This window comes from Hypomesus transpacificus, chromosome 11 (genome assembly GCF_021917145.1).
Source record: "Hypomesus transpacificus isolate Combined female chromosome 11, fHypTra1, whole genome shotgun sequence".
Classification (NCBI taxonomy): Eukaryota; Metazoa; Chordata; class Actinopteri; order Osmeriformes; family Osmeridae; genus Hypomesus; species Hypomesus transpacificus.
Genome location: NC_061070.1, coordinates 15,871,746 through 15,898,778, shown reverse-complemented (window position 1 = coordinate 15,898,778; position 27,033 = coordinate 15,871,746). Strand labels below are relative to the sequence as shown.

At 46.8% G+C, this 27,033-nt stretch overlaps 4 protein-coding genes across 8 annotated transcripts in view; 2 read left to right on the top strand and 2 right to left on the bottom strand.

Annotated features, from left to right (window-relative positions):
- ccdc88ab (coiled-coil domain containing 88Ab) overlaps nucleotides 1-13,189 on the top strand; it is a 51,501-nt gene extending 38,312 nt beyond the window's left edge. Inside the window, exons 22-35 of one of the 5 annotated variants that reach the window (XM_047028724.1) lie at nucleotides 112-273; nucleotides 1,262-1,539; nucleotides 1,628-1,771; nucleotides 2,210-2,396; nucleotides 2,544-2,689; nucleotides 2,814-2,906; nucleotides 3,384-3,586; nucleotides 4,841-4,918; nucleotides 6,193-6,420; nucleotides 6,549-6,611; nucleotides 8,180-8,269; nucleotides 8,454-8,743; nucleotides 9,000-9,462; nucleotides 11,530-13,189. In XM_047028724.1, the coding sequence (XP_046884680.1) occupies nucleotides 112-273; nucleotides 1,262-1,539; nucleotides 1,628-1,771; nucleotides 2,210-2,396; nucleotides 2,544-2,689; nucleotides 2,814-2,906; nucleotides 3,384-3,586; nucleotides 4,841-4,918; nucleotides 6,193-6,420; nucleotides 6,549-6,611; nucleotides 8,180-8,269; nucleotides 8,454-8,743; nucleotides 9,000-9,462; nucleotides 11,530-11,594 (2,490 nt within the window). In that variant the 3' untranslated portion in view covers nucleotides 11,595-13,189. Of the gene's footprint in view, nucleotides 1-111; nucleotides 274-1,261; nucleotides 1,540-1,627; nucleotides 1,772-2,209; nucleotides 2,397-2,543; nucleotides 2,690-2,813; nucleotides 2,907-3,383; nucleotides 3,587-3,747; nucleotides 3,796-4,840; nucleotides 4,919-6,192; nucleotides 6,421-6,548; nucleotides 6,612-8,179; nucleotides 8,270-8,453; nucleotides 8,744-8,999 lie in introns of all 5 variants that reach the window. The other 4 variants (XM_047028725.1, XM_047028719.1, XM_047028722.1 and 1 more) reach the window with 4 other exon arrangements.
- A 602-nt stretch (nucleotides 13,190-13,791) lies between these two features.
- On the bottom strand, nucleotides 13,792-15,136 carry prorsd1 (prolyl-tRNA synthetase domain containing 1). The gene is made up of 2 exons (XM_047030031.1): nucleotides 14,947-15,136; nucleotides 13,792-14,509 (listed from the first exon to the last, which is right to left on the bottom strand). The coding sequence occupies exons 1-2, from the start codon at nucleotides 15,028-15,030 to the stop codon at nucleotides 14,081-14,083; spliced, it is 513 nt and encodes a 170-aa protein (XP_046885987.1). The 5' UTR covers nucleotides 15,031-15,136; the 3' UTR covers nucleotides 13,792-14,080.
- Nucleotides 15,137-15,435: 299 nt separating this feature from the next.
- On the bottom strand, nucleotides 15,436-17,771 carry rps27a (ribosomal protein S27a). The gene is made up of 6 exons (XM_047030032.1): nucleotides 17,716-17,771; nucleotides 17,543-17,607; nucleotides 16,998-17,052; nucleotides 16,823-16,908; nucleotides 16,213-16,344; nucleotides 15,436-15,620 (listed from the first exon to the last, which is right to left on the bottom strand). Exons 2-6 carry the CDS (start codon nucleotides 17,588-17,590, stop codon nucleotides 15,471-15,473), a joined length of 471 nt encoding a protein of 156 aa, XP_046885988.1. The 5' UTR covers nucleotides 17,591-17,607; nucleotides 17,716-17,771; the 3' UTR covers nucleotides 15,436-15,470.
- A 1,573-nt stretch (nucleotides 17,772-19,344) lies between these two features.
- LOC124473943 (clathrin heavy chain linker domain-containing protein 1-like) lies at nucleotides 19,345-22,672 on the top strand. The gene is made up of 8 exons (XM_047029697.1): nucleotides 19,345-19,617; nucleotides 19,764-19,879; nucleotides 20,008-20,101; nucleotides 20,182-20,288; nucleotides 20,489-20,663; nucleotides 20,950-21,152; nucleotides 21,327-21,506; nucleotides 21,744-22,672. The coding sequence occupies exons 1-8, from the start codon at nucleotides 19,436-19,438 to the stop codon at nucleotides 21,938-21,940; spliced, it is 1,254 nt and encodes a 417-aa protein (XP_046885653.1). The 5' UTR covers nucleotides 19,345-19,435; the 3' UTR covers nucleotides 21,941-22,672.
- The last annotated feature ends 4,361 nt before the right edge of the window (nucleotides 22,673-27,033 follow it).

Below are 27,033 nucleotides of genomic sequence, written 5' to 3'. Positions count from 1 at the left end.
TCGAGAAGAAAAAAAAAATTAATACACTGCATTTTTGTCAGTATGAGATGTGGCAGTGTAAAATACCTCCACAGTCTGCAGTCTATGTGAATGTGTGTGTGTGTGTTTTAGAATGCCACCCTCCAGGCTGAGAAGCAAGCACTGCGTAGCCAGCTGAAGCAGCTGGAGACCCAGAGCAGTAACCTGCAGGCCCAGATCCTGGCCCTCCAGAGGCAGACTGCCACCCTGCAGGAGAACAACACCACGCTGCAGACCCAGAACGCCAAGATCCAGGTCTGTCCTCCACACCGCCATCTGCTGCGCTGCTCTGGTGGGGCTATCGCACTAGACTAGGGGAGTCAGGTGGTTGAGCGGTTAGGGAATCGGGCTAGTAATCTGAAGGTCGCTAGTTCGATTCCCGGCCGAGTCAAATGACGTTGTGTGGGGGCAAGGCACTTCACCCAACTTGCCACGGGGGAATGTCCCTGTACTTACTGTGGTTCGTCCTGGATAAGAGTGTCTGCTAAATGACTAAATGTAAAATGTAGATGCTGTCCAGTGTCTCCGTGGTCATCCTGCGTTTCTATCGTACTTGTCGTTTTTTACGGGGATATTCACTGTATAAACCCTGCATGCTCTACTCACCTGTATATGGGCCGCTACATTTACAGTCTGTTGGTCTCAGCTTTCCCACTGAGCTACTCATTTCGGTACATGTGCTGTATACCCTGTAGTTACAGTCAAACCCTCCTCTCCACCTCAATGTGTGGAGAGAACTCCCCAGCCCAGCTACTATTTAGGCGTGTCGCTCATGGCAGAACTTCAAGCTGTGGTCAAATCTAGATCAGGACAGGATTTGTCGGCCTTCTACACTGCAAAGCCAGAACTAATGACAACTTTCAGCATGTCTGTGAGCTGGGATTTGACCTGGCAAAAACACCCTGACCACGGAACATTCTCCAACATTCCAGCTTTAGGCTGAAATTGAATGTGTTCCACTCATTTACTGTTTCACGTGGAGGAGAGAGCATGAGACCTTGAAGGCACAGCGCCCCCTGTGGTCAGGAACTGAGATGCACTTTTGTCCAGATGGGTGGAAACCTTGTGAAGTTATGATCGTGTTTCAAACCTCAAAGCAGTATGTTAATTTGTCCATAAAACCACACAGACATCTCTCCAAATTGACTGAGCGCTTTTGACAGATGTGTAACGACGCAGCCATGGGTTATAAACGACAGTTTATCCCCACCCTGTCCCCCACCCCGCGCCATTATCTCCCCAGGTTGAGACCTCCACTCTCAACTCCCAGAGCGCCGCCCTGATGGCCCAGAATGCACAGCTGCAGAGCCAGCAGATGAGCACGGAGAGCGAGAAGGAGGGGGCGGTGCGTGAGAAGGAGGACCTGAGGTCCACCTATGAGCTGCTGCTGCGGGACCACGAGAAGCTGGCCGCCCTCCACGAGAGGCAGGCGTCCGAGTACGAGGCCCTGATAGGCAAGCACGGCGGGCTGAAGAGCGCCCACAAGAGCCTGGAGATGCAACACAGAGACCTGGAGGACAGGTGAGAGGCCGCTTTGAGTCCCTCTCTCATAACTCTTTCTAGAACTGCCCTCAGACTGAAATACGTGTGTGTGTGTGTGTGCGTGTAGGTACAACCAGCTGCTGAAGCAGAAGGCTCAGCTGGAGGAGCTGGAGAAGGTTCTGAAGACGGAACAAGAGAAGATGCTCTCTGAGAACAAGAATCACGAGGTCACGGCCGCAGAGTACAGCAAGCTGAAAGAGGAGAACGAGAAGTGAGTCAGCTGTCTGTGTGTGGTTTGTGGGTGTGTATGTCTGTGAGGAGGGGCTGGGGAAAAAAGGCCCCTGGGGGGTAACTGTTAGGTGTGGAATGTGGGAAGGGCAGGGTGGTGTAAGGGGAACATCCTTAAACAGTCCAGGTGCAATGAAACCTGCACGACCACATTTCTACTGGTGGGAGGTTGAGGTGTGTACATGTGTTGAGAGGCAGATTGGAGATGTTTCAAGCAGAGGGCTGCAATTCGCCTTGACAAAGGGGTTTTGTTTATTGTCACACGATAAAATGTTTATAGGTTTGTTAATCCCATTTTCAAGTCGTGTCATCGCATCTTCCTGAATGTGTGCAGCTGTACAAAACCAAAGAGCAACTCTTTGATAGAGACAATTCATTCAGATTTAATCTGTTTGTGAATGTGTGCGTGCGTGTCGTCTAGGTTGAACGCGGCTCACCGTCAGCTGGTGAAGGACAACGACAGCCTCCAGGCCGACCACAAGAGCCTGAAGACCCAGATGAACAACGCCACGCTAGAACAGACCAGGATGGAGGCTGAGTTCTCCAAGCTGAAAGAACAGTACCAGCAGCTAGACATCACCTTTACCAAGCTCACCAACCAGTGTGAGGTATGAAGCCCACATCCTACTCAGTCAAAACTGGGTGGTGTGTTGCTGCAAGGTCAAATGGTCATTCATGTTAGTAATCCCGATTATGTTGAGTATTTGTTTTTTCAAGCAGACTCTCCCTTCATTGGTGTGTCTGTACTTTCCTAGCTGCTGAGTCAGGTGAAAGGGAACCTGGAGGAGGAGAACCGACACCTACTGGACCAGATCCAGACGCTGATGCTGCAGAACCGGACCCTGCTGGAACAGACCATGGAGAGCAAGGACCTGTTCCACGTGGAGCAGAGACAGTACATGTGAGACAGGAACCTCGACCTGGAGAACCGTTCTGACCACAAAGGCCTGAGACGTACCCGCTTCTAGGCCTGTGATGTTTGTTGTTTTGTTCCCCTCTTGACTCCATTTCTCTCTCGTCTTCAGAGACAAGCTGAACGAGCTGAGGAGACAGAAGGAGAAATTGGAGGAGAAGATCATGGACCAGTACAAGTTCTACGACCCCTCTCCACCACGCAGGTAATACACTTCTGAGAGACGAACTTAGGTGTCAATCAATGAACCAACAGACAACGCATTAGTGGTTTGTGATTCATAATGTGGGCTAACGCAGACCTACAGCAGCCTGAAGGATGCCACCCAGTCCCCTGCCTCCCTCTATAAGCAACAGCTGGCTGAGATTAGGAAACCGGTCCCTCAGCATTAGTCCTGATGAAATATGTATGAGCCAGATAGCTGCAGAGAAGGCTCCTTCACAAGCCTAATTGACTGGAATGGTTGAAATGAATGAATCTTAGCTGGATGGTTTGGGAGCATTCTGATGAACATGGTTAGAAGCAGATGGGCCGACATTTTACATTAAGGTTTCATTAACGACCATGTAACTACAAACACCAATTTAAGACATTACATTTGGTGTGTGCGTGTGTGTGGGGGAACCGTGTGCTCTGGGAGCGTGAGGGGACAGCTCCCTAACCGCTCCCTGTCCCTCCTCAGACGCGGGAACTGGATCACCCTGAAGATGAGGAAGCTGATCAAGCCTAAGAGCCGTGAGAGGATGCGCTCGCTGACCCTGACGCCGTCGCGCTCAGAGTCCAGTGAGGGCTTCCTGGGGCTGCCCCTGGACAGCCAGGACAGCTCCTCCGTGGGCTCCGGGTCCAACTCTCTGGACGACACTCTCACACAGAAGAGGAGCAGCAGTGAGTACACACACACACACACATGTATGTGTGTACACGCACACGCACACGCACACATCAACTCCTAGAGTATTGGCGACTTTGTGGTGCAAAGGTGCCAAGAGGCCAAACTTCCTAATGCCTCCTCTGCTTATTTCTCTCTCTCTCTTTCTCCGCGAAAGGGAGGAGAGGGCAGTCCTCCCATGTGCAGGTGCAGGGTTCGACCAATGGTACGCTGCGGAGGGGGTGGGGCGGGGGGGGGGGGGTGGTTGTGGCTCTGAGCTGGGTTCTCCTGTCACTCAGGGCATGTCCACATGTGGTGACTCCATCGTCCTTCAGTGTCCATCAGGTGGTCATATACAGTCAGGCTGTGCAGATCCTCAGATCCACACAATACCTCAGGCTGTCTAATGATCTAGGTCTGGTCTGGAATGAGTCTCATCCACGTCCAATCTGGTGGAGCTGCACAGCGTGGCTGTAATGTAGAGTACATGCTGCTTAACCCATGTATCTATTAAAAGGTGCAATGCAATTGTGCATCTGGCTGTTTTCAATACGACAGATGTTTTTTTACATTCTCAAATTGTCATGTTATTCTATGCTTATGTGTTTATTCTCACAACCAATCTTGAAGCAGTCTTTAGGCATAATCTCAAGCTATAGACGAAGACCAATGCAGGATGATCAGCACAACACAAACAATAAAAATCTACTTTCATACAACCTCAAACAATACATTCCAAAAGCAGTGGCTAAAAACATAGTATTCGTAATATTTTTCTTACAAGAGCCCACATTCTTCATGTTGCATGTCAGCAGGGTGGACAGCTGTCCAATGAGGTCGTGACGGGGCAGCAGTAGGTGTCTCAGCCTCCGCCCTAACCCTGATGCCTGTCTGTCGCTGGTCATGACACCATTCCCTCCGTTTCACCTTCCTACTCTCCTGATTGCACCATTTAATATACTGCACCCTACGTGTGTGTCTGTGTGTGTGTGTCGTTGTCATCTGTCCGTAGCATCTGCCTTAAAGAATGGGAGCCTGCTATGTCACGCACATCAGATTGTCTGCGTTCTAACAGTATGATGTACATACGTGCCCTTGTATGTTCCCATCCCAGTTGAGGCGTCAGGGAGGCACGCACTTCTCTCCCTGTTGCTCGGCAACGTTTAACATCCATCTGTTCTTCCCTCCTTTTTTCTTGTCCTCCATCTCCCCCCCCGGGTGGGCTCTTCTGTCGCTCCCCTGCTCTGACTGGGCCTCTAAACTGACCACAGCTCTCAAAAGGTTGCCCTTTATGAGGAACCGGTCCAAGGACAAAGACAAAGCGAAGGCCATCTACAGACGGTCCATGTGTAAGCCCTCCGCTAGCTCGTGTGTTAGCCTCCTCCACCTCCTCCCAATGACCTGTGCCTGCCTGCTCCACTCTGCCTCTCTTCTGTTAGCATGTCGCTGCTAGCTCTGTGCTCACTCTGTACAGTACAAGTCACTCAAACGTAAACAACTACTAATCTCTATGACATCAGTCATTAATAGTGGGTATGATAGTCATCTAATAGGACCACCGAATACACCTCAATGCGCTGACTTTGTTGATGGGTTCAGGTAAGATTTTAGAGAGAAACTACTAACCCTACTCAACCATTAACATCTTTCTAGAGGTAATGTGATTGGTAGCTGTAGTTCTTCCTGTAGTTATCTTTCTGTAGTCCTGTATTGTGGTAACTATCTGATCTTCATTTAGACCTTTAGTCAGTTTGTGTGTGTTGCTGTAAAGTAAGGAGGGACTCTGTGCCTTTCCATCCAACTGTATAAAGTGCGTGCTTGTGTGTGACTCTGGGCTCGAGCTTCATGCCTGTGGCAGGGTTAGAGCTGCCTTTCTACCTCTGCAACTGGGCAGGCATGGCTAATCGATCACAATCACCCGGCTCTCTCTCTCTTTCTCTCTGTGCCACTCACAGTCACCATGTAGGACTTGAAATGGAGCATTCTCCGAGCCTCTTTCTTTTGCTCCCGCCACTCTCTCTCTCTCTGTCTCAAGCTTCCGTTGTTTGTTCTTCTTTTTTCCATCACTGTTTCTCTCTCTCTCTTCTCTGTAAGTCTTTGGCCGGCTGCATTTCAGATCTTGTGCATGCCCTGCTGACATGGGCCTCTCTGCCTGTGACTGTGCCGGTGCCTTGAATGCCCCAGCTGCTCCCAGCAGCCATGCATGCCCCACGCCAACACACACGCCTTTCTCCATCTCAGGCAAACACACACACACACATACACACACATATTCACACACACACCCTCTGCCATCGCACACAGACAACCCCTCGTCTCTCTGTTGGGGGGGGGGGTAACTCACCTGTGTCTCAGAGACAGACCCCAACTGCTCCTGATGTACCCACCAGCCGTCTCAAACGCCTGCCCCACCCCACCTCAGCTTCAGCACACCGTGAACCACTGACCCGTCATCTGTCAATATACCGTTGAGAGTCAGTGGATAACTGATTAGGAAAGTGGCTGGTTCTGGGAATCAGTTAAGCAGATATTGGAGCTGACATGAGACTGCTAGTGGGGTACATGAGGAACGCCACACATCCACCCTCCTAACCTTCGTCCCTTTCCTCCATCCCACCTCCAGCCATGAATGACCTGCTCCAGACCATGGCCCTGGCAGGGCCCGGCACGGGGGGCCAGTGGGTCAACAGCTCGGACAACCTGGACGGCCCAGAGGACGTGGAGGGGGGTGGCAGCGGCGGGCAGCGGATGAAGGAGCTGGGCTCCATGGCTTATTCCACCAACGCCATCGACTACGCCACCCTCAGTCTGCCTGCCGGACATCGGGGCAGACAAAAGCTCAGGGTCAAAGGTCAGAATCCAAAGAGTCAAGTGGGAAATAGTAAATACAACTTTTATATGTAGTATGTTCATGTGTGAGGACTGTAACATGTTCTCTACATTATGTATTGTCATGACCCCTCTCTCCATGACCTCCAGACAACGCATCCTGCGAGGACGTGCCTGCGTCCTCAGAGGAGCCCAGCGGGGTCAGGGGTCAAGGTAAGAGGACCTGACTCCTTCTGGATTCCTACTGGAACACAGAACCTCGTAAACAGACCAGTATTGGGGTTGACCTAATCTCCGGCCCAGATTCAGATTAAGCATGCTCCCAGATTAGCGACAAGCTTCAATGGAGAGCTTCCACAAAAAGTCGGATTTAGATTTTCTGACTTTTAATCCGTGTTCAGAAAACTACCCTCTAATGGTAAACCACTAAAATGAAGATGACCTATTTATCGTAGCGCTGCACGCACATTAACATGAGTCATAAACCAGGCCTGTACCCCATCATTTGTTAGCATTAAGAAGAAAGGTGTCCTTAATGCGTGCTGTACATCTTTCCTGCTACCATTAACAGTGATGCTGCCAGCATGGGTCCATTAGTGGCCAGGAGAGACCTGTCTCCATCCTCCATCCTCCCTCTCCCAAACGCCCATCAGTCATTCTTACTGTCCATTACTTCCATATCCTGGCTTGGGGAAACATCCTCCCATTTAGCACTGAACACAGGGTTCAGCTTTATAGTACTTTGATGATGCATTAGCACAGTGTTTGGCCACTCCCTTTTGGCTGGAGTTACAATACATGACTCAGTATTAAAAGGACATTTAAAGTTCACGTATATTGAACCAGCACTGTGTTACCTTGAGTTAGCCAACTCATCAGCAGTGGACACAAGTCTGTCTAAAGTCTAAACTGGCCCTTTAAAGCCCCAGATGTTGCATCCATAGACCAGTGTGTGTGTGAGGATGTGGACTCAGCCAGCTGTACTGTGTTGACTGTGTCAGGCCTGCAGGTCTGTCACAGGGCTCAGACGCTCTCTCCTCTCCACCCCAACACTATGTGCAGAGTTCCCTGTAGCATCTGTAGGAAGTGATCCAGCCGTGTATGTGTGCGTGTGTTTGCATTGGTCTCTGAATCGCTCTCTCTCAACCACCTTTTACAATGCTGTTAAAGCTAAACTGCTCACTGGTTGTCATGAATACTGGATTGACACTTGATTGGTGTTTCTGCGACACTGATGCAAGCCTCCACTCACACAACACTACCAACGGTAGCCCCGCCTCTTTGTTTACCAGCGCATGACTACACCTGACCTACCGCCTGGTCGGTTTCCCTGGGCCCCCCTCCTCCCAGTCAACCACCTGAACCCCCCCCCCAAACCCCCTCTGTCTGCCTGCCTGCCTGCCGAGTGATGTGAAGCAGCCATGCACACACTGATGCCAACCTCACATGGCTGCCCACCTGGGCCACGACACTCTCCCCCTCCCGTCTCTCACCCAATCAGATTGGGGTCCCTTCTTTTCTGTGCCCCCCCTGCCCTATGAAGGCTGCATGCTCTGTTCCTTCTAGGACGGTCCCTGGTCAGTCCTCCATCTACCGCTGTTTGTGATTGGGCATGTTTGGGGAGTGTCCCTGGCATCGTGCCACGCCCTCCTGTCCCTCCGCCCTGCACGCACCATCTGCTGCCCTGCGTGATGTGTTCTCTTATACCCTCTGTGTGTGTTTGTGTGTGTGTGCGTGCGTGTGTGTGTGTGTATATGTGCTCCCTCTCTGCCCCTGCCCAGCCTCCAGACCCTCCAGCCTCCATAGCAACAAGACCACGCGTAGTAATAGTAATAATAACTCCCACCTCCCTTCTCCACTCGAGGGCAAAGGTACGCTCCCACACTCCCCAGAACACCCACCACCACCCTCCACTACTCTTCTCCCTCTCCCCCTCTCTCCTGCATTCCTTCCCTTCTCCTCCCTCTCTGTACGTTGAGCAGTTTGTACATAATGCCACACCCTAGGCCCCACCGTAGCCTCGCCCTGAACCCCACGTTTGGTTACCCCACGCAGGCACGTTGAACGGCAGCCTGAGCAGGCCGCACAGTGAGAGCAGCGGGGAGTTCAGTCTGAGCCTGGACGCTGAGGTGTGGTCAAGCAGCGGCAGCAGCCCCGTCCAGCAGCCCCTGTCCCGCTCCTCCCACCAGAGCCCCCTGCAGCTCCGCAAAGCCCTGGAGACCCCCACCCCCTCCACCACACCTGGACCAGGCACCTCCGGCCGGGCCAGGAAGAAGTCTGGCTCCCCGGGCAGCGAGGTGGTCACCCTGCAGCAGTTCCTGGAGGAGAGCATTGATCCTGACGAGGTGACTGGGACTGGCTGGCTCTAGCATAACCTTTCTGTGGCCAAGAAGTTAAATATCGCATTAAAAAAAAATAGTACATACTACCTCATTGTATTTCAAATATGTATCAAAATCATACATTTTGGATATGCATTGAGGTAGTATCAATATACTGTCAAATACAATTTGAAATACACAGTTCATTGATTAGCGGTCAAGGAAAGATGGTACCATGCTACATTGGTGCATCCTCGTGAAGGTGATATTTCCTCTCCAGTCTGGCAGCCAGGAGAACCTGACCGTAGACTCGCCCCGCCTCTCCGGAGGCACAGAGCACGTGCAGAAGGACCGAAACTCCGCCTCCACCAAGGGGCGGGGCATCCTGCGCTCAGCCAGTGGGAGGGCAGCACCGGTGAACTCGGACTCCCGTCCGCCCAGATCCGGCCAACCGGGTCGTCCGACCCTGAGGAAGGCGGAGAGCACGCGCGTGAAGGGCTCGGTCCTGCCGCGGCAAAGCCTGTCGTCCCAGGGCAAGGCCACGTCGGTGTGTGAGCGTCTGGACTCCGCCTCCTCCTCGTCCACGCTGCCTCGCGCGAGCAGCGTCATCTCCACAGCCGAGGGCACGACGCGCCGGACCAGCATCCACGACCTCCTGTCCAAAGACAACCGCCAGCCCGTCTCTGTCGACCCCATACCCTCATCATCCTCCTCCTCCAAGGCCGTGCCCCGCGCCACACCCAGTGAGTACCTCCCTTCCTCCACCACCCTCTTCCCCTCCCAGCTGACGCGGCCTAGCCCCCCAGTGCCCCTGCCCAAGTCCATCAGCCTGCCCTGCCGCACGGAGGAGGCGGACTTCTCCAGCCTGGAGTCCTTCTTCGGCTCCTCCTTCACGGTAGAGTCGGTCTTCATGGACTCCATCTTCAGCGAGCCCGCCTTCTCCGGGAGCGCGGGCAAGAACCTCCCCTTCCTGTCCCTCAACCCCTCCCTCGTCAGCAACATCAGTGGCCCCCCCGGCAAATCCCACCCCCGCCCCTCCCTTGCCCAAACCTCCCTCAACCAATCAAGTGGTCAGAATGGGCTGAAGCCCAGCCCATCTGATCAGGGAGAGAATCAAGAGGGTTTAGATTGTAATCATGTGATTGATGCTGACCAATCCCCTTCACCTAGCCCAGAGGACAACCAATCACTGTGGTATGAGTATGGGTGTGTGTGAATGTTGGAAGGGTAACCTGATCAGTGATGTGGATAAGGACCAGTGACTGGGCTATGAAGGGGGAAATGAAATTCTTTTGTTTTTGCATGTCTGATGAAAACCCTATCATTCATACTTGCGATCTTTTCTGTTGGATGTTTTCATATGGCTGATTATTTGTGATAATCACTGTTTCTCTCACCCCTGGTGTAGTCTCTCCCTTCTCTGTGTGATGGTGAAGGGCTCTATGGAAGTCTCCCCACCAAGGTTCATGTCATTCACACAATCTCTGTTGGCTTGCTAACACTAAGACTATTATCTGCATTAGCAATGTCAAAGACAGTGTTCATGGTTTTAGAATGAATTCTACCCACCACCAAATTATTTGAAAAAATGTATTGCAGACCTAAGCCAAAGAGCTAAAAATACATGGTAATTTTAGATGTTGACACGACTCAGTTCATCTCAAATATATCAAGTCAGATGTAACAGTCATGTTAGTAGAGTTAAATAGAGAAAGGAGGCTTGTAGAACAAGTCCCAAGGTCTGTCTGGGAAACTGCCAATTAAAAGCCAATCACATTTCTGGAGCCTGATTTATGTAATGTATCCCTTTAGAGAAAATTGCTACTATCTTTAACAGGAAACCAGTTTCCTTGTCTATTTATGTCGCACAGATAATAGATCCAGTCTCCCCTAACCTCTTGGTGTTTGTACGTGGGAAACTTTTCAAATGTTCTGTTGTATCTCATCCTTCCCTTCTTCACACCAACCTAGTTCTATATTCACTGAGATGCATGGCTTTTGTTCTTTGTTCCTGGTGTGTGGCCTCTGAACTGCCCATTTTGATTGTTTTCAAATCAAAATGTTACTGTTTTTATTTTGGTTTTGGTGGCGTTTTGTAAGTCTGTGCACTAAGGCACGGTGTTTTATTCTTATTTTTTTATATTTTTTTGTACATTCTTCAGCGTGCGTCGATTTGTTTGTTCATGTGAATAGGCGGTTCTTGGTTAAAGAAAGGGGCTTCATTCACAGAATGATCAGATGGGGGAAGTTCAGTTGGGAAAGAGGAATCTAACTCGAGTTGGATGTAGTTTTTTATTACACGGCTGTTCTTAACGCTATAGACAGCTCCATTCACTTGAATGGGGCTTCCCAACATTCTTTTATATTTGCCGGTGTTTATCACCTGCTGAATGCTCTCTCAACTAGCTAGGTTGAAGATATTTATTTATTTTGTGGATGAAGGCTCTTTCTTTCCAGGGGTGGATATTTTGATCAAGACTTGTGGGTGTACACATCCATTCACTACAAATTCTAATTTCACGACAGCTAATCATTGAGTGATTAGATCTTGTACATACCATCATACACACCATATTAAATTATATTCCAGGACAGAATGCACCGCTTCATGCACTAGCAGTAGAAGGAGGGGCAAAGTCATGGCTTTTAGTCTATAGGTCCTTATTTATTCCTGCTTTTTCACTTTTATATTTAATCGTTTGAAGTATTGTTTTGCTGGTGTTTATCTTGTTGTGTGTTTGTGACCAGTACAGCCTAACCTCTCTGCCCGTGTCCAGGTGTATTGTGATGACCTTGCCTTTGTTCTGCAGATGTGGAAGGGTTACAGGAGCGCAGAAAGTCTAAAAGCAGAATGGGGGAGCAGCAAAGCTCCTAAACGTTTCTCAGCGTCGCCCACTGTTCTGTGAGCCCGTGTGGTGAGTGCTGCCGCTACAAGACGCGGGAGGAAGGGCGGGGGGGGGGGGGGGGCGGGGGTCGTCATGGTAACCTCAACTGGTGTAACAGATGTCCTCCGATTCCCGCACGCGCCCCCTTGCTTCAAAGCTGCCGCAAGCGATCCCCCCCCCCTCCACCCCGCTAGCTGGTGCCCCCGGTGGCCTGTGCCCGTTAACCGTACACGGGAGGAACCAGGTCTGCATGGCGTCTGGTGGAACGACACGCTTTACCCATTTGTGTCTGAAAAAAGAGAACCTCCGCCCAAGAGCATTAGAAGGTTGTACACCTACATGCACTCCATCCCAGCCCTGTTTATGTGTCTGTTAAAGTGATGGCAAATCTCTGCAGCACTTGACCTCTGTTGAGAATAAAAGTTGTCGTTGTGTTAGTGGCACTCGTATCAGGTTGTGGTCTATGTGAGTGGTTCTATACAGTACTGCATGGCTTTGGTGTCACACTGAAACCCCTCCCCCTGTCCCTTGCAGTGCATGTAGTTCCAGCCTGGCTGCTTTCCTGGATGTCACCTTCAATGTCACTTTCTCTTCGTCTTGAACTTTCTGCTTCCCCTTTTAACCTCTCTTCTATGTCCTCTCCTCTGTCTTCTCGTCTTTACTCTTTTCTGTCTGCCTTTTACTCAGAGAGAAAAGTGACCTTCAAGCTGTTTGTCTGAACTGAAGCCTTTTTAGAGTTGGTCTGCTGAGATGAACTTCCGTGAGAAAAAGATTGTAAATCTCTGTGTGTGTTTCAAAAAGTTAATCAGTAGAGAAAAATAAACGTCATCCTTTTTTTTTTTTCTTCCTTGAATCAAGGAAATGAAAGAAAAAAAAAAACTCTTTAAAAGTAATGTGGTGACAGTTGTTTTCTATAATTGACTGTGTCTGTTTGAGCTGCTGTGTGATGGTATGTGAGTGCTTGCCATGCACTCTACACAGACCAACTGCAGGTGCCAACAGACGTTCATGCTAAGCCAAAAGGGTGAGCTTGAACCAGACCCTGAGGACCACCATATCCTCTGTGACTCTAGGAGTCAGCTGGACTTTTAGCCCCCTGCCATTTTGACAATAATGCTTTTTTCCTTTTTGTAAATGAGCATGCACATGCAACATCTTTTTACTGTGGAACTAACAAGCCAAGGGCTGGCCTGGACATCCAGCCACTGGCACAGAACAATCAGTTTAAACGCATGTGGACCACAACAAGACTTACCAGGTCAAGCATTGGGCCAATCACAATCTGCATGGAGTCAACCAATCACCACGCTTCCCTACCCAGTCAGCGTAGACCACCATGTTCCAACGAGTGTTGTTTCTTTTTCTCTGAAATGCCAAAATGACAATGGTAGGGCGTCATGCCAACGGAGTGATTGACAGCCAATTAAGTGAACGTTGGAGTCAGAATCAGAGCAAGCTCAGCTTTGTGTATGCTTGTGTACATACATGCTCACTATCAGAATACTGTGTCTGTTATGACGACGATGATGACCTAGTGTTTTCTTCCTTTTCCACTTTTACATAAATTCATTTGATGTGATTAAAACCGATTCCTCTGTGTCATTTCAAATCTCCATGTGTTCTTGTTTGTTTTAAGTGTAAATAACATGCCTTTCATGCATCATATAAATAAAAACAAAGAGGCCATATATCCAGGATCATAATGTAGGAAATTGAACTGTAGTGGAGATTAAGGCTGGCGTACACTCGTTAAAGCCTGACCATTAGTAGAAAGTACCTAAATCGTACATTAGTCTTTATCATTAATGCCCTTTAATACAACCACTCCTCGCTATGCTGACTTTGATGACGGGTTGGCATGAGAAGACCTCTTGTCTGCCAGACAATGCTAAAGATTCATATTTATGTACTTGACTTGTACAAACAACATTGGTGGCTTCGGTTACTGCCCTCAGATTTCCAGGGTAGTGCATCCTTGTCAGTAATGTACTATCACTCAGGTGGCTGAGCGGTTAGGGAATTGGCATAGTAATCCGAAGGTTGCTGGTTCGATTTCCGGCCGTGCAAAATGACGTTGTGTCCTTGGGCAAGGCATTTCACCCTACTTGCCTCAGGGGAATGTCCCTGTACTTACTGTAAGTCGCTCTGGATAAGAGCGTCTGCTAAATGACTAAATGTAAATCACTAAAAGTGTGTATTTGGACTAGAGCATTATATTCTGATAATTAGTGGTCAAAGAGAGAACAGCATCTGGAAATCAGATGCATGATGAGTCTTCCGAACATCTATGTTTGTATTTTGTTCCTATTTGTACAGTTGTCCCATATTTTAATTACAAAGCACAATATACAGTAAAAGTGATTTTGGATTTGAAGACATACACAATTTGAAGACGTACACAATGCATGATCCCGGACTTCAGAAAACCCAATCTGACACCTTGGTTTAGACATTTCACCTACACACAAAATCCATTCTAGTCAAAGTCCTGCAGAATGGGTTCGTGCCCTGTCTCCTTCAGGAACTTGAGCAGATCTTCAGGCTTCACACCCATGGTCGCTTCGTTGGTCATCGGGTGGAAGTAGACCCTCTCGTGTCCCCTGTTGACCAAGTCACTGTCCAGGACGAACTTCACACTGCTCTCTTTGTCACAGAACAGAGCAAGTGCAGTAGCACACCCCTGCCCCACCTTCAGCTTTTCCAACATGGCAGCCTCTTCAGCAAAACGTAGGTTGCCACTGCCAACCCCCAGCTTCTTAGCGAGGTCGTTGAGGTTTACCTGGCGGTCGTGGCGGACGGACACCAGCCACAGACCCTTCTTTTTCTTGTCCTTCAGGAATAGGTTTTTGGTGACCGCTCCACTGACACCCTGCAGGTGAGGCATCATCTCCTCCACAGTGAACACCTGAGAGAAGGGGAGAAGACATGAGTCACTGCTGCACGAAACAGGAATTTATTTCTAATCTGAAATTACGTAAGGGGTGAATAATTTGATGTTTCTTTTATTAAACATTTTATGTCAAACCCTGTGTAGTTTACAACCGAGCACATGAAATAAAGATTCCGTTCAAAGAACGGTCTCTTGTGCCATCTGTCGGTAGTTGTAAGTGCAGCAAACACGTGTCATTGAGCAAGCTGTAACCGCTGCAGAATTCCTATTTGCCTCGTCACACAGAATGCTAAATAAAAAATAAAATACGTCTAATTGACGTAGTAACGTAAACTTCAGGGTCTTTAACGTACTGTATTGCATGTGCTGCAGTTTGTAGGCTAGTTTTAGCACTATCGTAATAGTAGTCATTGCAGCATGTATGAGACAACCGAGACGCCACTTCAACTTACCGCTGGATGGTCCACACAAGTCGTTTCGATACTTAAACTCTCTAGATATTTTTCCAGCTCTGATCGGAGCTCTGTGTTCGCCATTGCCAAGTGATTTGCAGATTTTAAGCGCTAATTCAGACCTTTCAGTTTTGTCTTCCGTGTCGTACTGGCGCACGCGCAGAATGATGCGCTCTTTTTAAGGGGGGGCTCGCTACCTCCACACTGGTTTAGTTTGCCAATCCATACGTCACAAGTTCCCCGGGGCCGTTGTAGACTGTGGCAGATTGTTGGCCTTTGTATTACACACATTATGCCGTTTAAATATACAGCTTTTCAGACCTTGCGTCGAGCAAGTGCGTTTCAAAATACGTTTTTATTTAATAATGAGCCAGTACATTTAAGTCTCAAATGCAGAAGGGTACACTAATGTCAGCACTAGGCCGATCTGTAGTAATTTACAGACATGTACAATTCACCCCACACACACAATAATTAAGACAGTTGGCGTTTTGGTGAAAACGTTTTATTGACAGTCCATTTGTTTACTTGTCCTCAGGCTTGTTGAAGCAGTAAGTGAGGCAGCACTTGCCACAGTAGTGCCTGTCAAAGTGGCTAGCCATGAACACGCCTGCACCACACTCATCAGCTGGGCACTCACGGCGGAGACGGTGGATCTTGCCATTTTCGTCGACCTGGAGGGAGACATTTGAGAGTCTAAATAAGAGTGGTACACAACACAAAAATGTGTCGCTGACTGAATGGCACTCCATTTATTCCAATGTGGAAAAACTGGGCATTTGGACAAGGGAAATAAATCCTTCTTGTATATGAAAGTCCTAATACAAACTATGATATACCTAGCGTAACTTCTGATCTCATTAGCTGATGCCATGTACTGTTCGGTTCATATGGCATTTAGATGTGAAACGGGTCAAAGGGAGTGAGCAGATACGCTCAGAGTAATAATGATCCACACTGTATATCCTGCACTTACTGCTATTGCACTTCTGGTTAGATCTAAACTACATTTCGTTGCCTTGTACTTGTGTAATGACAATTAAGTTGAATCTAATCCAGGACAGCTTTCTACCTGTACTTGTAAATTCTGTTAGATGGCTGAGCAGTTAGGGAATCGCACTATTACTCAGAAGGTTACCGCTTCGATTCCCGGCCATGCTTAATGACGTTGTGTCCTTGGGTCAAGGCACTTCACCCTACTTACCCGTACTTACTGCAAGTCACTCTGGATAAGAGTGTCTGCTAAATGACTAAATGTAAATGTACCTTGTAGTACTTGAGCACAGCAAGCTTGACCTTCTTCCTCTTGTGCTTGTTCTTCTTGGGGGTGGTGTAGGACTTCTTCTTCCTCTTCTTGGCACCACCACGCAGCCTCAGTACCAAGTGCAGAGTGGACTCCTGCAAAAGATTCAGCACAACGGCTCAATACTTGGATACCTTCACGCAATGATTAATCAATGCAGTAATTCCCAACCCTGGTCCTTGGGACCCCCAGTCCTGCATATTATAGATGTTACCCTGCTCCAACACACCTGATTTAAATGAATGGTCGTTAACAGGCTTCTGCAGAGCTGGATAACGACCCCTTCATTTGAATCAGGTGTGTTGGAGCAGGGAAATATCCAAAACATGCAGGACAGGGGGTCCCGAGGACCAGGGTTGGGAACCACTGCAGTAATGCCACTTATACTATGTAATACAGTAACTATTGCTCTACTGATTACATATCTCCTGCTTAAATCAGTCTGAAAGTGCATTTCCACAATTTTTGAATTAATTCAATGCATTAATTCCCACAATTTTTGAATTAATTCAATACATTAATTCCCATGGCCAAAAACGTGATAGACTACAACATCTACAGCAATGTTCTCACCTTCTGAATGTTGTAGTCAGACAGGGTACGTCCATCCTCCAGCTGCTTACCGGCGAAGATCAATCTCTGCTGGTCAGGAGGGATACCTGGAGTGACAGTTACGACATTAAGCATGACCGTCCAGAATGGTCTTTCTTTACATTATTGTTTATAAATGTCGTTTAAAGTGATTAACCTTCTTTGTCTTGGATCTTTGCCTTGACATTTTCGATGGTATCTGAAGGCTCAACCTGAAAAACGACATCCGTTGGTGATGGAAGTTAGGTTCCGTAGGAGCTGCACGTTGCTAACGTTAGCATGTTTTAAAAGGGCAATGCCATGAAAACACGTTCAAATGTATATTACGTGACGAAACCAACTTAACTTAACTATTTTAGCTAGACTGATTAGAAAAAGTACACCAATATTAAGCAGGCAGTTACACCAGCCTGCTCAACGCAAACACGTGTACTGAGTAGGCTAGTAATGGGGAATTGGTAGTTAGCAACCTAGCTAGCCAAGTGGCTTAATGCGTGTGGTCGGACAACAGTGCTTTTGTTGTAGGCTCACGATAGGTCTTTATACAAGAAACAACGGTAGCAATTGTATGGGTTGAACAACAATGCTTATGAAACGCAAAATAGCTCATGAGTTATAAAAGGTTTGGCTCTGCGGCTAACACCCGAGACAGCCAAGAAAGCATTATTACAGCCTCCATCACGGAATTGCCGGAATACACACCTCGAGGGTTATGGTCTTCCCCGTGAGGGTTTTGACGAAAATCTGCATCTTGGCGTTCAATCCACCTGCACAACATGAAATACACTGTTGTTTTAGGGACTATTTGGGTGAAATTGTTCTTTAAAATTAAGAATTTATCAAACAAATCTTTGAAACGGAGAGCACGATCTTACCACAGGACTCCTGCTAATGGCGGATCATGAGAAGAGGGCTTTCGGAGCGTGCTACGGGGTTTTCTGGACTTGTTTGCAGGGAGTAGGTTGCCAACAAGATGCCGGACACAAAAACATTTTTATTATATTCACGTCCCTTTATGATTGTTATTATCTATCTATATATTTATAATAAAATGTTTTTAAAAATTTGAAAGCAAATAGCTAATGTGTAATACAGAACTACATTACCCATACTCCCCTTCGGTGTAGCCATAACAACCTGATGTTATAAACATGGGGTGGCTGCTACAAAGTTGAGCTAAACCTATTATCTAAGAAAGGACTTTAAATTAAATCTGATTATGTCTGGAACTAAAAAACACGAACATTTATACCATCCATGCCAAGCCATGCCACCCATCACATCTGTGAGTGACAAGAACTTCTTGCAATCTCTCTCTGACTACATTCAAAGTGAGAAGGAATACCTTCAGTGCCCAGAGAATGGCTCAGATGAACAACGCTACATCATTTACAGTACTGCATTTGATAAGGTATCGAAGTACCTTCTTTTCTATCTTTCTGTGTATCACTGACTGAGCTTTTATCATTATAAACCTCAACAGAAATGCAACATCCAAGCATAATGTTAGTTATAAAAATTTTTACTGGCTTCTCTTTTTCAGATTTCAGGGTTGAGATTATGTTTAACTTTCCTTGCTTTGATTTTATTCAGGTTATTGAGTATGCAACAGCCTACAAGACCATTCTCACTGCGATAAAAAAAGAATACGATAGCTTCATTAGTGCCATAATGAAAAGTGACTGTAAAGCCAAGTTGGCACAAGGCAAACTGAAGGCCAGAGTGGCACAGCCCACATCCCTCATGTACTGCCAAAGGAGAGCTTTCCAGCTTCAGGAGAGGCAAGTGAGACAGTGCCCACATATTATTAATTTATGTTCTGTATATCCTTGCATCAAATGATTATTACTGTATATATTATTATTTTTTACGGAGGGGATACACATTATATCAGGTGAAAAAACGGCCTGATATAATGTGTATCCCCCCTGAGACTTTTGCTAGAAAAGAGCAGACATCTCCATATTATCTCAGGTTTAAAAAAAAAATATTTTCAAAAGGTCTGGGGAAGAAATATCAGTCTAGGCTAGTGATTGGGGGAGGTCAGGATTGGGATTGGTGGTTGGGCTGTGGCTAACCTTAAATATCGGCCTACGGGAGAGATTGGGGGAGGTCTGGTAGCAGGGCCAGACCAACGGTAAAGGTCACGGAAGTCTAGAACTCTAATCCTAACTGTAGCCCAGCCCCTAAACCCCAACCCTAAAAACAGGGTCAGGGTTGGGCTGTGGCTAACCTTATGATTGATTGTGTTCTTCAACAAGTTGTTCTTCTTTTTCCCCAAGGATTGCCATTATCCAGAGAGACACAGCCGAACTTCAGGCTAAGCTAAGAAGACAGCAGGACTCTAGGAAAGACAAGAGACCCTCAATTCAGCTGAAGACCTCCGGCAGCAAGACTCTACGGCCTGTTGGGCAGATACCAGGCATGGAAACTCACTCACATTCATTTGCTAAGAATTATGGACTTTTATAGGACTTTTATATGGACTTTTTTTATAAAATGTGCATCCACTAATGCACATTTTGATGAAGCAATGATTTCGTACAGATTTGCCTCCCTCTTTGTCTCCTCTCAGGTCTGACATTTGATGAGTCAATGAATCCAGCGGCCCTGGCCAAACATCTGGAGTACCTGGAGAAGAAGAAAGCAGATCTGCAAAGCAAGAGGAAGAGCCAGTACGTGTCTATGCAGGTCAAAACTGACCTGGACCAGAAGATGAGGATTGCCCTGGACCAAAGGGATGAGCTGGTTGTGGACAATGAGAGGCTTCAGATCCGGTCAGTCTTCCAGTCCCGGAATAGGTCACATCCTGGAGTCGTTTTTTTAGTAGTTTTATCCTTATTGACAGATCCTTGAAAGTACAAATTATAATATATATATATATACAGAGATAAATACATTTGATTGACGATTGTCTCTGTAGATATAAACAGCTACAATATCTCAATGATGCCTTCATTACCTGGGAGAAGACAGGAAGGGCGGTCCCTCTGTTTGAGTACATCACCTCAAAACTGGAGGACATCTCCAAACTGAAAGGTCTGGTTCCATGGCAGAGTCCAAAGTTGTATTTAGTGTGCTATGGTATTCTTATGATGAGGTTTAAGAAAACACAGCAGCAACCAATCAAGATTTAGGCTTATTATGTAATATATTTTCCATTGCAGTGAGCGACACAGACTGCCATAGCACTATGGCGTTTGAGGAGGATGACCCAAGTAAGGTCAATGACTCAGAGCTTCTGGTGGACTACATTGAGAGGTATCGTAGCAGACCAAAACTGTACTGTCTTACCAGTGTATGTTTTACAGACTAAGTCATCCATATCTTGATCCCTGCAGATTTATTAACCTCTTTGAAGCAGGTGAGTATGAAGCGGCAGCGTTTCACGCAGCAAAGTCTCCTCACGGAGTTCTGAGGAACACAGAAACTATGGAGAGGTTCAAAGGTAAATGGGTATTACTGAACAGTATGGACATTGATAGAATAAGTATCTCTATAGTTACAACCTCACAAATGGAATACCGTCTATTTCTACTCCTACAACAATAGCTAAAGTTCACTGGAGCTGCTTTTTTAGTTTCCTCTTTTAATTTCTTTATCTTTGTCCTTCGTTACACCTTCCACCCCGATCTCACCCCACTCCAGCAGTGACAGTGTACCAAGGAGAGCTGCCTCCCCTCCTCCTTTTCTTCCAGGCCCTGATGATCTCAGCGCATGCTGGCACACAGCTGCCCGACCAGTCCCTGTCAGTGGAAGGGGTCTGCTGTGCCCTGGAAAACAACTTTGTGGAGCTGGTCACACACTGGGTCACTCAGAATAGGTACCAACAACATACTGAATGGATCGTTGAAGTTCAAAAAGAGTGTGCGTGCTGTCTGCGTGTGTTGATAGTCATCAGTGAAACACTGAAAAAGTCAATGACTGGATCGGCTGTTTTATTCTAGCAGTAACAGTTACATCATATTAATAACAGTTAACCAAACTGATGATGAATGATGCACTTTACAACACATGGTGATGGTACTGGAATGTATTTCCAGTGATTGCAGTCTTGTTGTTCAGTTTTAGTGTTTAGGACAGTCTGTGTTGTTTGTTTTCCTTCTCAGACTTACTTACAGCGAGGCTCTGGGAGATATCATCTGTGAGCATGGCGACAGGAAGCCGTATATGGCCGATGCATGCTTGGCACTGGCACATATCATCTATAAATCCTGTGGAGTACTTCGTAAGGCCGCACTGAGCATGTGCAAAAGAGGCATGACCAATGGGGTCATAGAGTTTATTTATCAGAACAAAGACTTCACTGCAGGTGAGGACCGTGAACACACACACACAAGCACTCATATCCTTATATGTACGGTCCCACACAAATGAAAAATGAAGGCAATTTTACACTGGCACCATCTTGACAAGGCCACACTGAAATAGATCAAATGATGGATGAATGTTTGGATGCTCACTGTCTGTGTGTGCATTTGTGCAGACGATTGTTTGTATGTGCTGCGTGGCAGCCCCAACCTGGACATGCTCTGGGCCTTCACCCAGCCCTACCAGGGCCAGCAGGCCAGGCTGTCTGTAGGCTTCGTCTGCCACACCTTCCTCAGGTCAGACCAGGAAGATCTGGCCATGCGGCTGCTGGAAAACATCTGCTCTGCAGAAGCTGGTACCGTACATAGCACGGCTAACCTATACACACACACATACACACACACACACACACGGTACACAAACCTCTATATGCACACACATACAGTACCAGTCAAAAGTTTGGACACATTTCCCCATTCTATTGTGTCTAAACTTTTGACTGGTACTGTATGTATGTCTTGTTCACCTTTCTGAAGGGAAAAGACACATTCACACCCCTAAAATGATTATTACACTGCTGTTTTTTTTCTAGGAGTTTTAGAAAAGGTGATCCGGGAGGATGTGGCGTGCTCAGGGGACAGCTGGGGTGAGATTGCAGGTGTCTGTGCGCAGAGGAACCATCCACAGCTCTGTCAAGAAATCCAGGCCATCTTGCTTTCCCTGGACGGGGCCACGAGGCTTTCCCTGGGGAAAGAGGGGGCCGGGCGGGTGGAGCAAGTGTTCATGTAGGCCTACAGACAGTAGAGGGCACACTAGGATAGACACACATTCACTGTCCTCTTAGAATACAAGCCCCAGAGCATCTATAGCGACCTTGGTCTTGCTTCTTTAGAGACAAACCCATACTTAATCCATTGAGTCACCCTGCTGAGAAAGAAAACACACACAGACATCCAAATACATCCACACATCCCTGTGGCTAATCATGATCATTAAACATGAAACTGATTGTAACTTTATATCATGATTCCATTTGTATCTGATTCATAATGCCAACAACACAACCTTTCACTTCTCAACTCTGAAATGTAAGACTGTCTACATGTCTAGTCAGCAAACCCGAGTCCATGACAATGACCACACTTACTCTCCAGGATATTGGATTTCATCTCATAAATTCTCAAATTTCTGTCACTGGAGAACATCAACCAGCTGTATTAGTCATAGATACGCCAATATTGCCTTTCCTTCAACTGGAGAAGATTGAAAGAACCCATAGGTACTTATCTAAGGTCAGATTGTTGTTTTTCTTCATAGAATGGTTATGCTTGTGTTTTTTGGGGGGAGTAAAGCTGTTCCCAGATCAGTGCTCTAGAGCGCTGAAACCCAAGAACAATTAGCATACTGTTATGTCACTAGAAATACGAGGAGGATACAATGGCATACGGAACAGCTCGATGAAACACACAGAAGCACACACACATACAGAGAAGTCTTTGTTCCATAACAGGCTCCCAGTCCCATCAACATCAGAGTAAATGGAACCTCCGAGCTTCCACAAGCACACGCACACACACACAAGCACACACAAGCACACACACACACACACACACACACACACAGAATAAACAACGCCCAGAGTCAGTAAACACTGGTTCTAGTCTCTGCTTCTGTCTTCAGAGGCATCAAGCACACAGGGATGGCTGTGTAGCTACAGATCCTCACACTTAATCAGTTTGGCTCACTTCTATCAGCACAATTTTGGGTGTGTATGTTTAATCTATTGAGGGCTTTCTCACTGGAATGTACTCCAGTGCCCTTAACACCTTGTTCACATTAGCATGCTGAACTGGATAACATAATACGAATGGGCACATTTAAGTATGCACGTTTAGGCTACTGTTTCAAACATCAGAATGATCAGCAGGGTACGGATAGCATAAGCTAAGTCAGCTGTCCATGCCCCTAAGTGGTTGTGAACCCTAACATCTCTTCAGCTTGCCCAACCAATACTTTGTAGTGTCAGCGTTACAATGGGAGCCTATTGTAATGTTGTAACATTGTTGTGTGACTGCTAGGCTGACACAGTGTCAACAGTGTGCTAACATCCGTAGCTAGCTGTCACCAAACTGGAGATTTAATGGGTCTGCTGGAACGAAAGGAAAACATTATTACTGAGAGAAGAGGTGAGATTCCAGTAGGCTAAAAGAAGCAGTGGTTGAGTGAGCGAGAGAGAGAGAGGCAGACTGGCAAATACTGTACATAAAAAGAGAGGGGGGGGGGGGGGGAGAGAGAAAGAACCAGAAATAGAGAAATATATAAATGGGAGGGAAAGTAAGAGAGCGTGCCTGACCTTAGAAACTGGACAATGAAAGGGAGAGAGAGAAGAGAGGGTGCTGAGTCAGCAGTATGTGGCTCCACCCCTGCTCTGCTGCCAGGGTGGATATTGATCTCATGCAGTAAGAGAAGCTGTATCTGAGGCTTGTCTGGCCCTCTGCTAATGGCCCCGACAAACAACGCATAGCTCCTTCCTCAGCTCAGAGGCTAGATCCGCCCCAGGCTTGAGGTACACGTTTGTGAATTGTACTTTGGTCTACAGCAGTGGTTCTCAACATTGTTTTAGATGTTTCCCTGCTCTAACACACCCGATTTCAAATGATTGAGTTGCTATCTAGCTCAGCAGAAGCCTGATAGTGACCATTCATTTGAATCAGGTGTGTTGGAGCAGGAAAAACATCTAAGACATGCAGGACAGGGGGTCCCTGAGGACCAGGGTTGAGAACCACTGGTCTACAGGCTGTGGTCAGATCTAGCCAGGTCTGCAGTCTGTTGTAGTTGATGCATCGTTTTTTTTTCTTTATGCAGCAAAGAAGTCCTGTTCTGGCAATTATTGGGATTAGTACTGTATTTATGTTCAGTTCCCACAGGGAAGGTAGGCAGTTTGATCCTGTCTGACTGAAGCCTGAATTACGTCTGACTGAAGCCTGAATTACGTCTAATTCCCTATCACAAAAAAGTTGTGTTGATTTCCATCTTGAGAAAATATACAATTTAACAGGTCTTATGTTGTACAAATTTGCCCAATGATGTTTGGGTTTGTTTAACAGAGAAGCTTTTCTCTCTCTCTTTCTCTGTGCCTCTCATGTGTGCAAGTGTGGCACAGATCTGGACCTCCTCCCCTCTACCCTAATCAACCCCTGCTGCATGATGGGACCTGACAGGGCTGTCTAGCACACACCACACACGCCGCCAGCCAGTAGAGAACTGAACCGCAGACTGGAACCGAGAGAGAGAGAGAGAGAGAGAGAGAGAGAGAGAGAGAGAGAGAGAGAGAGAGAGAGAGAGAGAGAGAGAGGGAGAGAGAGAGAGAGAGAGAGAGAGAGAGAGAGAGAGAGAGAGAGAGAGAGAGAGAGAGAGAGGGGTGGGTGGGTGGGTAACAGGGAGAGAGAGAGTTTGGGGTGGGTGGGTAACGGGGAGAGAAAGGGAATGAGATACATACAAACTTAGTGGTGGACTTTTCCTTTACAAAAGCTGTTGGCCCTGCTTAATATCAAACGTTTGAGTTGATGGATGAGTTGGATCCGTACCAGAAGAAATGAGTCTTAAAAACAAGTTGCCATCTCATCCTTCTATTTCTGAGCCATGACTGGAACCCCCAGACTGCATTAGGTGGGAGGAGAGCAGTGTTAGTGTATTGCACAGCACTCCTCTAAAACAATATTATTGATGTTGTCTGCCATGGCAAGGCAGTGTTTATATTGCCACTGTGGCAGTGGATTGTGCATTTTGTTGATATTTCCATGGATTAGCAGGGACACAGAAGGTTTTACCATGGGGATGGAAAATAGTTCATTGATTTCCAGGGTGGCAGATGGAGCAGGGGAAGTAACATTGTTGCACAGTTGTTGTCTCCTCTCAAGGGGTTCTATTTCAAGGACACAACCAGTAGAGAGAGACTACATACAATTCATCATCTTATTTTTATAATCACCTTGTAGCCTAAGAGAATTCCCAAACAAGCTGTGTCACTGTTAGATAGTCTTTGATTGTTCTTGTTGCATTTGTTATGTGTGATGATCTGATTCGGATTCAGATTTGTTCTCTAAATTTGTGTTCTGGAATATTCTACCAGCTCAAAAACGATCCTTTAATCTTCCATTTAGCATTATAATCCTATTCCAACATGTGTTATGCATCTCGTGCACTCTTCCTGACAATACTGTTTGTGTGGCTTTATCTTTAGTCTGAGACTGTATTTTATGTCAAAGAGAAAAGAGACTAATCTACCATGTAATTAATTTCTGAGATGGATCCTCAAGAGGATGGTTGCTTATCGGAGGCCTGTGCTGGTATATCATCCAAAATGGCCTCAAGGCTTCAATGTTTAATTCTCACTGAATCATCACTTTTACTTCCAACGTGGATGGCAACACATACAATCCCCCCCCCCCCCCCCCCCCCCCCCCCCCCCCCCCAAAATGCTATGCGGTAACTATAAAAAGAAATGTTTACATACAAGCCATAACAAGCCAATCAGAGATGTAGTTACCCCATCCAGTAGCCTTTGTTTTGTGTCCCTTATGGCAGAAAGCCACCTCCTTTGAAAGTATTTGGATTACATAAGTGTTTTCTGGTTCAATTAGCATAACGGGGAGTTCCAGCTATGTGTCTGTACCCAGTCAAAACAAAGACAGGATGCTTTTAGGGGAAGCAACAATAGATTAGCTACAAACTGATGCATTAGCAGAGGTGGTTCATTGACCATGTTGGTTTGATGAGTGACCTGGCCACAGACCTGAATGCTTGACTTCTCAGTTGTCTTGTATTGTAACGCATTTTCTCACAGTTGTTCTCTATAAAAAGTAAACCTCGGAAATGCATCACTGTGTAGTGTAATGGAAGAGATAAATCACCCTCCTCAGAATATAACCAAACACTTTAGACAAGAGCTCAGGCAAGTCGGTATTATCATTAACATAGCCAATGTTATAGTAGTGCTATAGTAATGACTTGTGTGGGATGGAAAGGGGGATCTAGTTTCTCAGCAGTGGCTGGCTCTATACAGCAGGGTGCTGCAGGTCTCTGCTGGCCCGCAGCCTGGCCAATGCACCAGCCACACAGCAACAGGAAGTAAAGGAGAGGAAGCAATGGGCGGGCCAATAACTTGTGAGTAGAGTACTAGGCTACATGGTTGATCATTTATTCCTCTGTTATTCACGCTGTTAATATGCACTAAAGATAAAATAGTATCTCATAAGAAGACCTTAGATCCTCCAATAACATATCTAACATGACCAGGTGATGTTGAAGTAAACATAAATCTTCTATCCACCCACTCCAGTACCCTCGTGGGAAAACCCCTTTTTTTTAGTCTTTTTTCTGATGTAATAGGCCTACTCGTGTGTCATACAAAAACAGGGGAGCCTGTCCCAAAACAGTTGGCCATCGTTCCTTTTCTCCTTATCTACTGTTTTTTCCAGTCACTGGCCCCAAGATGGCTATCTGTGAAAGGATTAGGCATGACTCAGCTGTCTGTCTGCTAATGATGACATCACCCAGAGCCAGCTTACAAACCACACCAACAAAAACATACTCAAAACCTAACTTTGGGTATCAACAAGTAAGCTGCTAATTGTAATGCTAACGTATATAGGACGTCTCGTCTCTCTGATGAGTCTCACCATACAAAATGTTTTTCGGAAGAAATAAGTATACCTGACTAAAACAAAGACTGTTGAATTGCTGGCACCCATCTATCCCACACTTGTTCTATTGGATATTTGCCCCCTTAGCGCATTGGCGGTAGACCGGCAGGCCAATGCCCCTCTCTAGCAACCTTTGGGCTTCAACACATTACCACTGAGGGGACTTGAGTCCAATTT

Bases quoted from the DNA above. Each gene is read 5' to 3' on its own strand.
- rps27a (XM_047030032.1), bottom strand. From the start codon at position 17,590: ATGCAGATTTTCGTCAAAACCCTCACGGGGAAGACCATAACCCTCGAG. The intron at 16,345-16,822 runs GTGAGAACATTG...AATCTTTTGCAG, and splicing joins CTGACTACAACATTCAGAAG to GAGTCCACTCTGCACTTGGT. The intron at 15,621-16,212 runs GTACATTTACAT...GTCTCCCTCCAG, and splicing joins CTGTGCTCAAGTACTACAAG to GTCGACGAAAATGGCAAGAT.
- prorsd1 (XM_047030031.1), bottom strand. From the start codon at position 15,030: ATGGCGAACACAGAGCTCCGATCAGAGCTGGAAAAATATCTAGAGAGT. The intron at 14,510-14,946 runs GTAAGTTGAAGT...CCCTTCTCTCAG, and splicing joins CTTGTGTGGACCATCCAGCG to GTGTTCACTGTGGAGGAGAT.
- LOC124473943 (XM_047029697.1), top strand. From the start codon at position 19,436: ATGAATCCAGCGGCCCTGGCCAAACATCTGGAGTACCTGGAGAAGAAG. The intron at 20,289-20,488 runs GTAAATGGGTAT...ACCCCACTCCAG, and splicing joins AACTATGGAGAGGTTCAAAG to CAGTGACAGTGTACCAAGGA. The intron at 21,507-21,743 runs GTACCGTACATA...TTTTTTTTCTAG, and splicing joins CATCTGCTCTGCAGAAGCTG to GAGTTTTAGAAAAGGTGATC.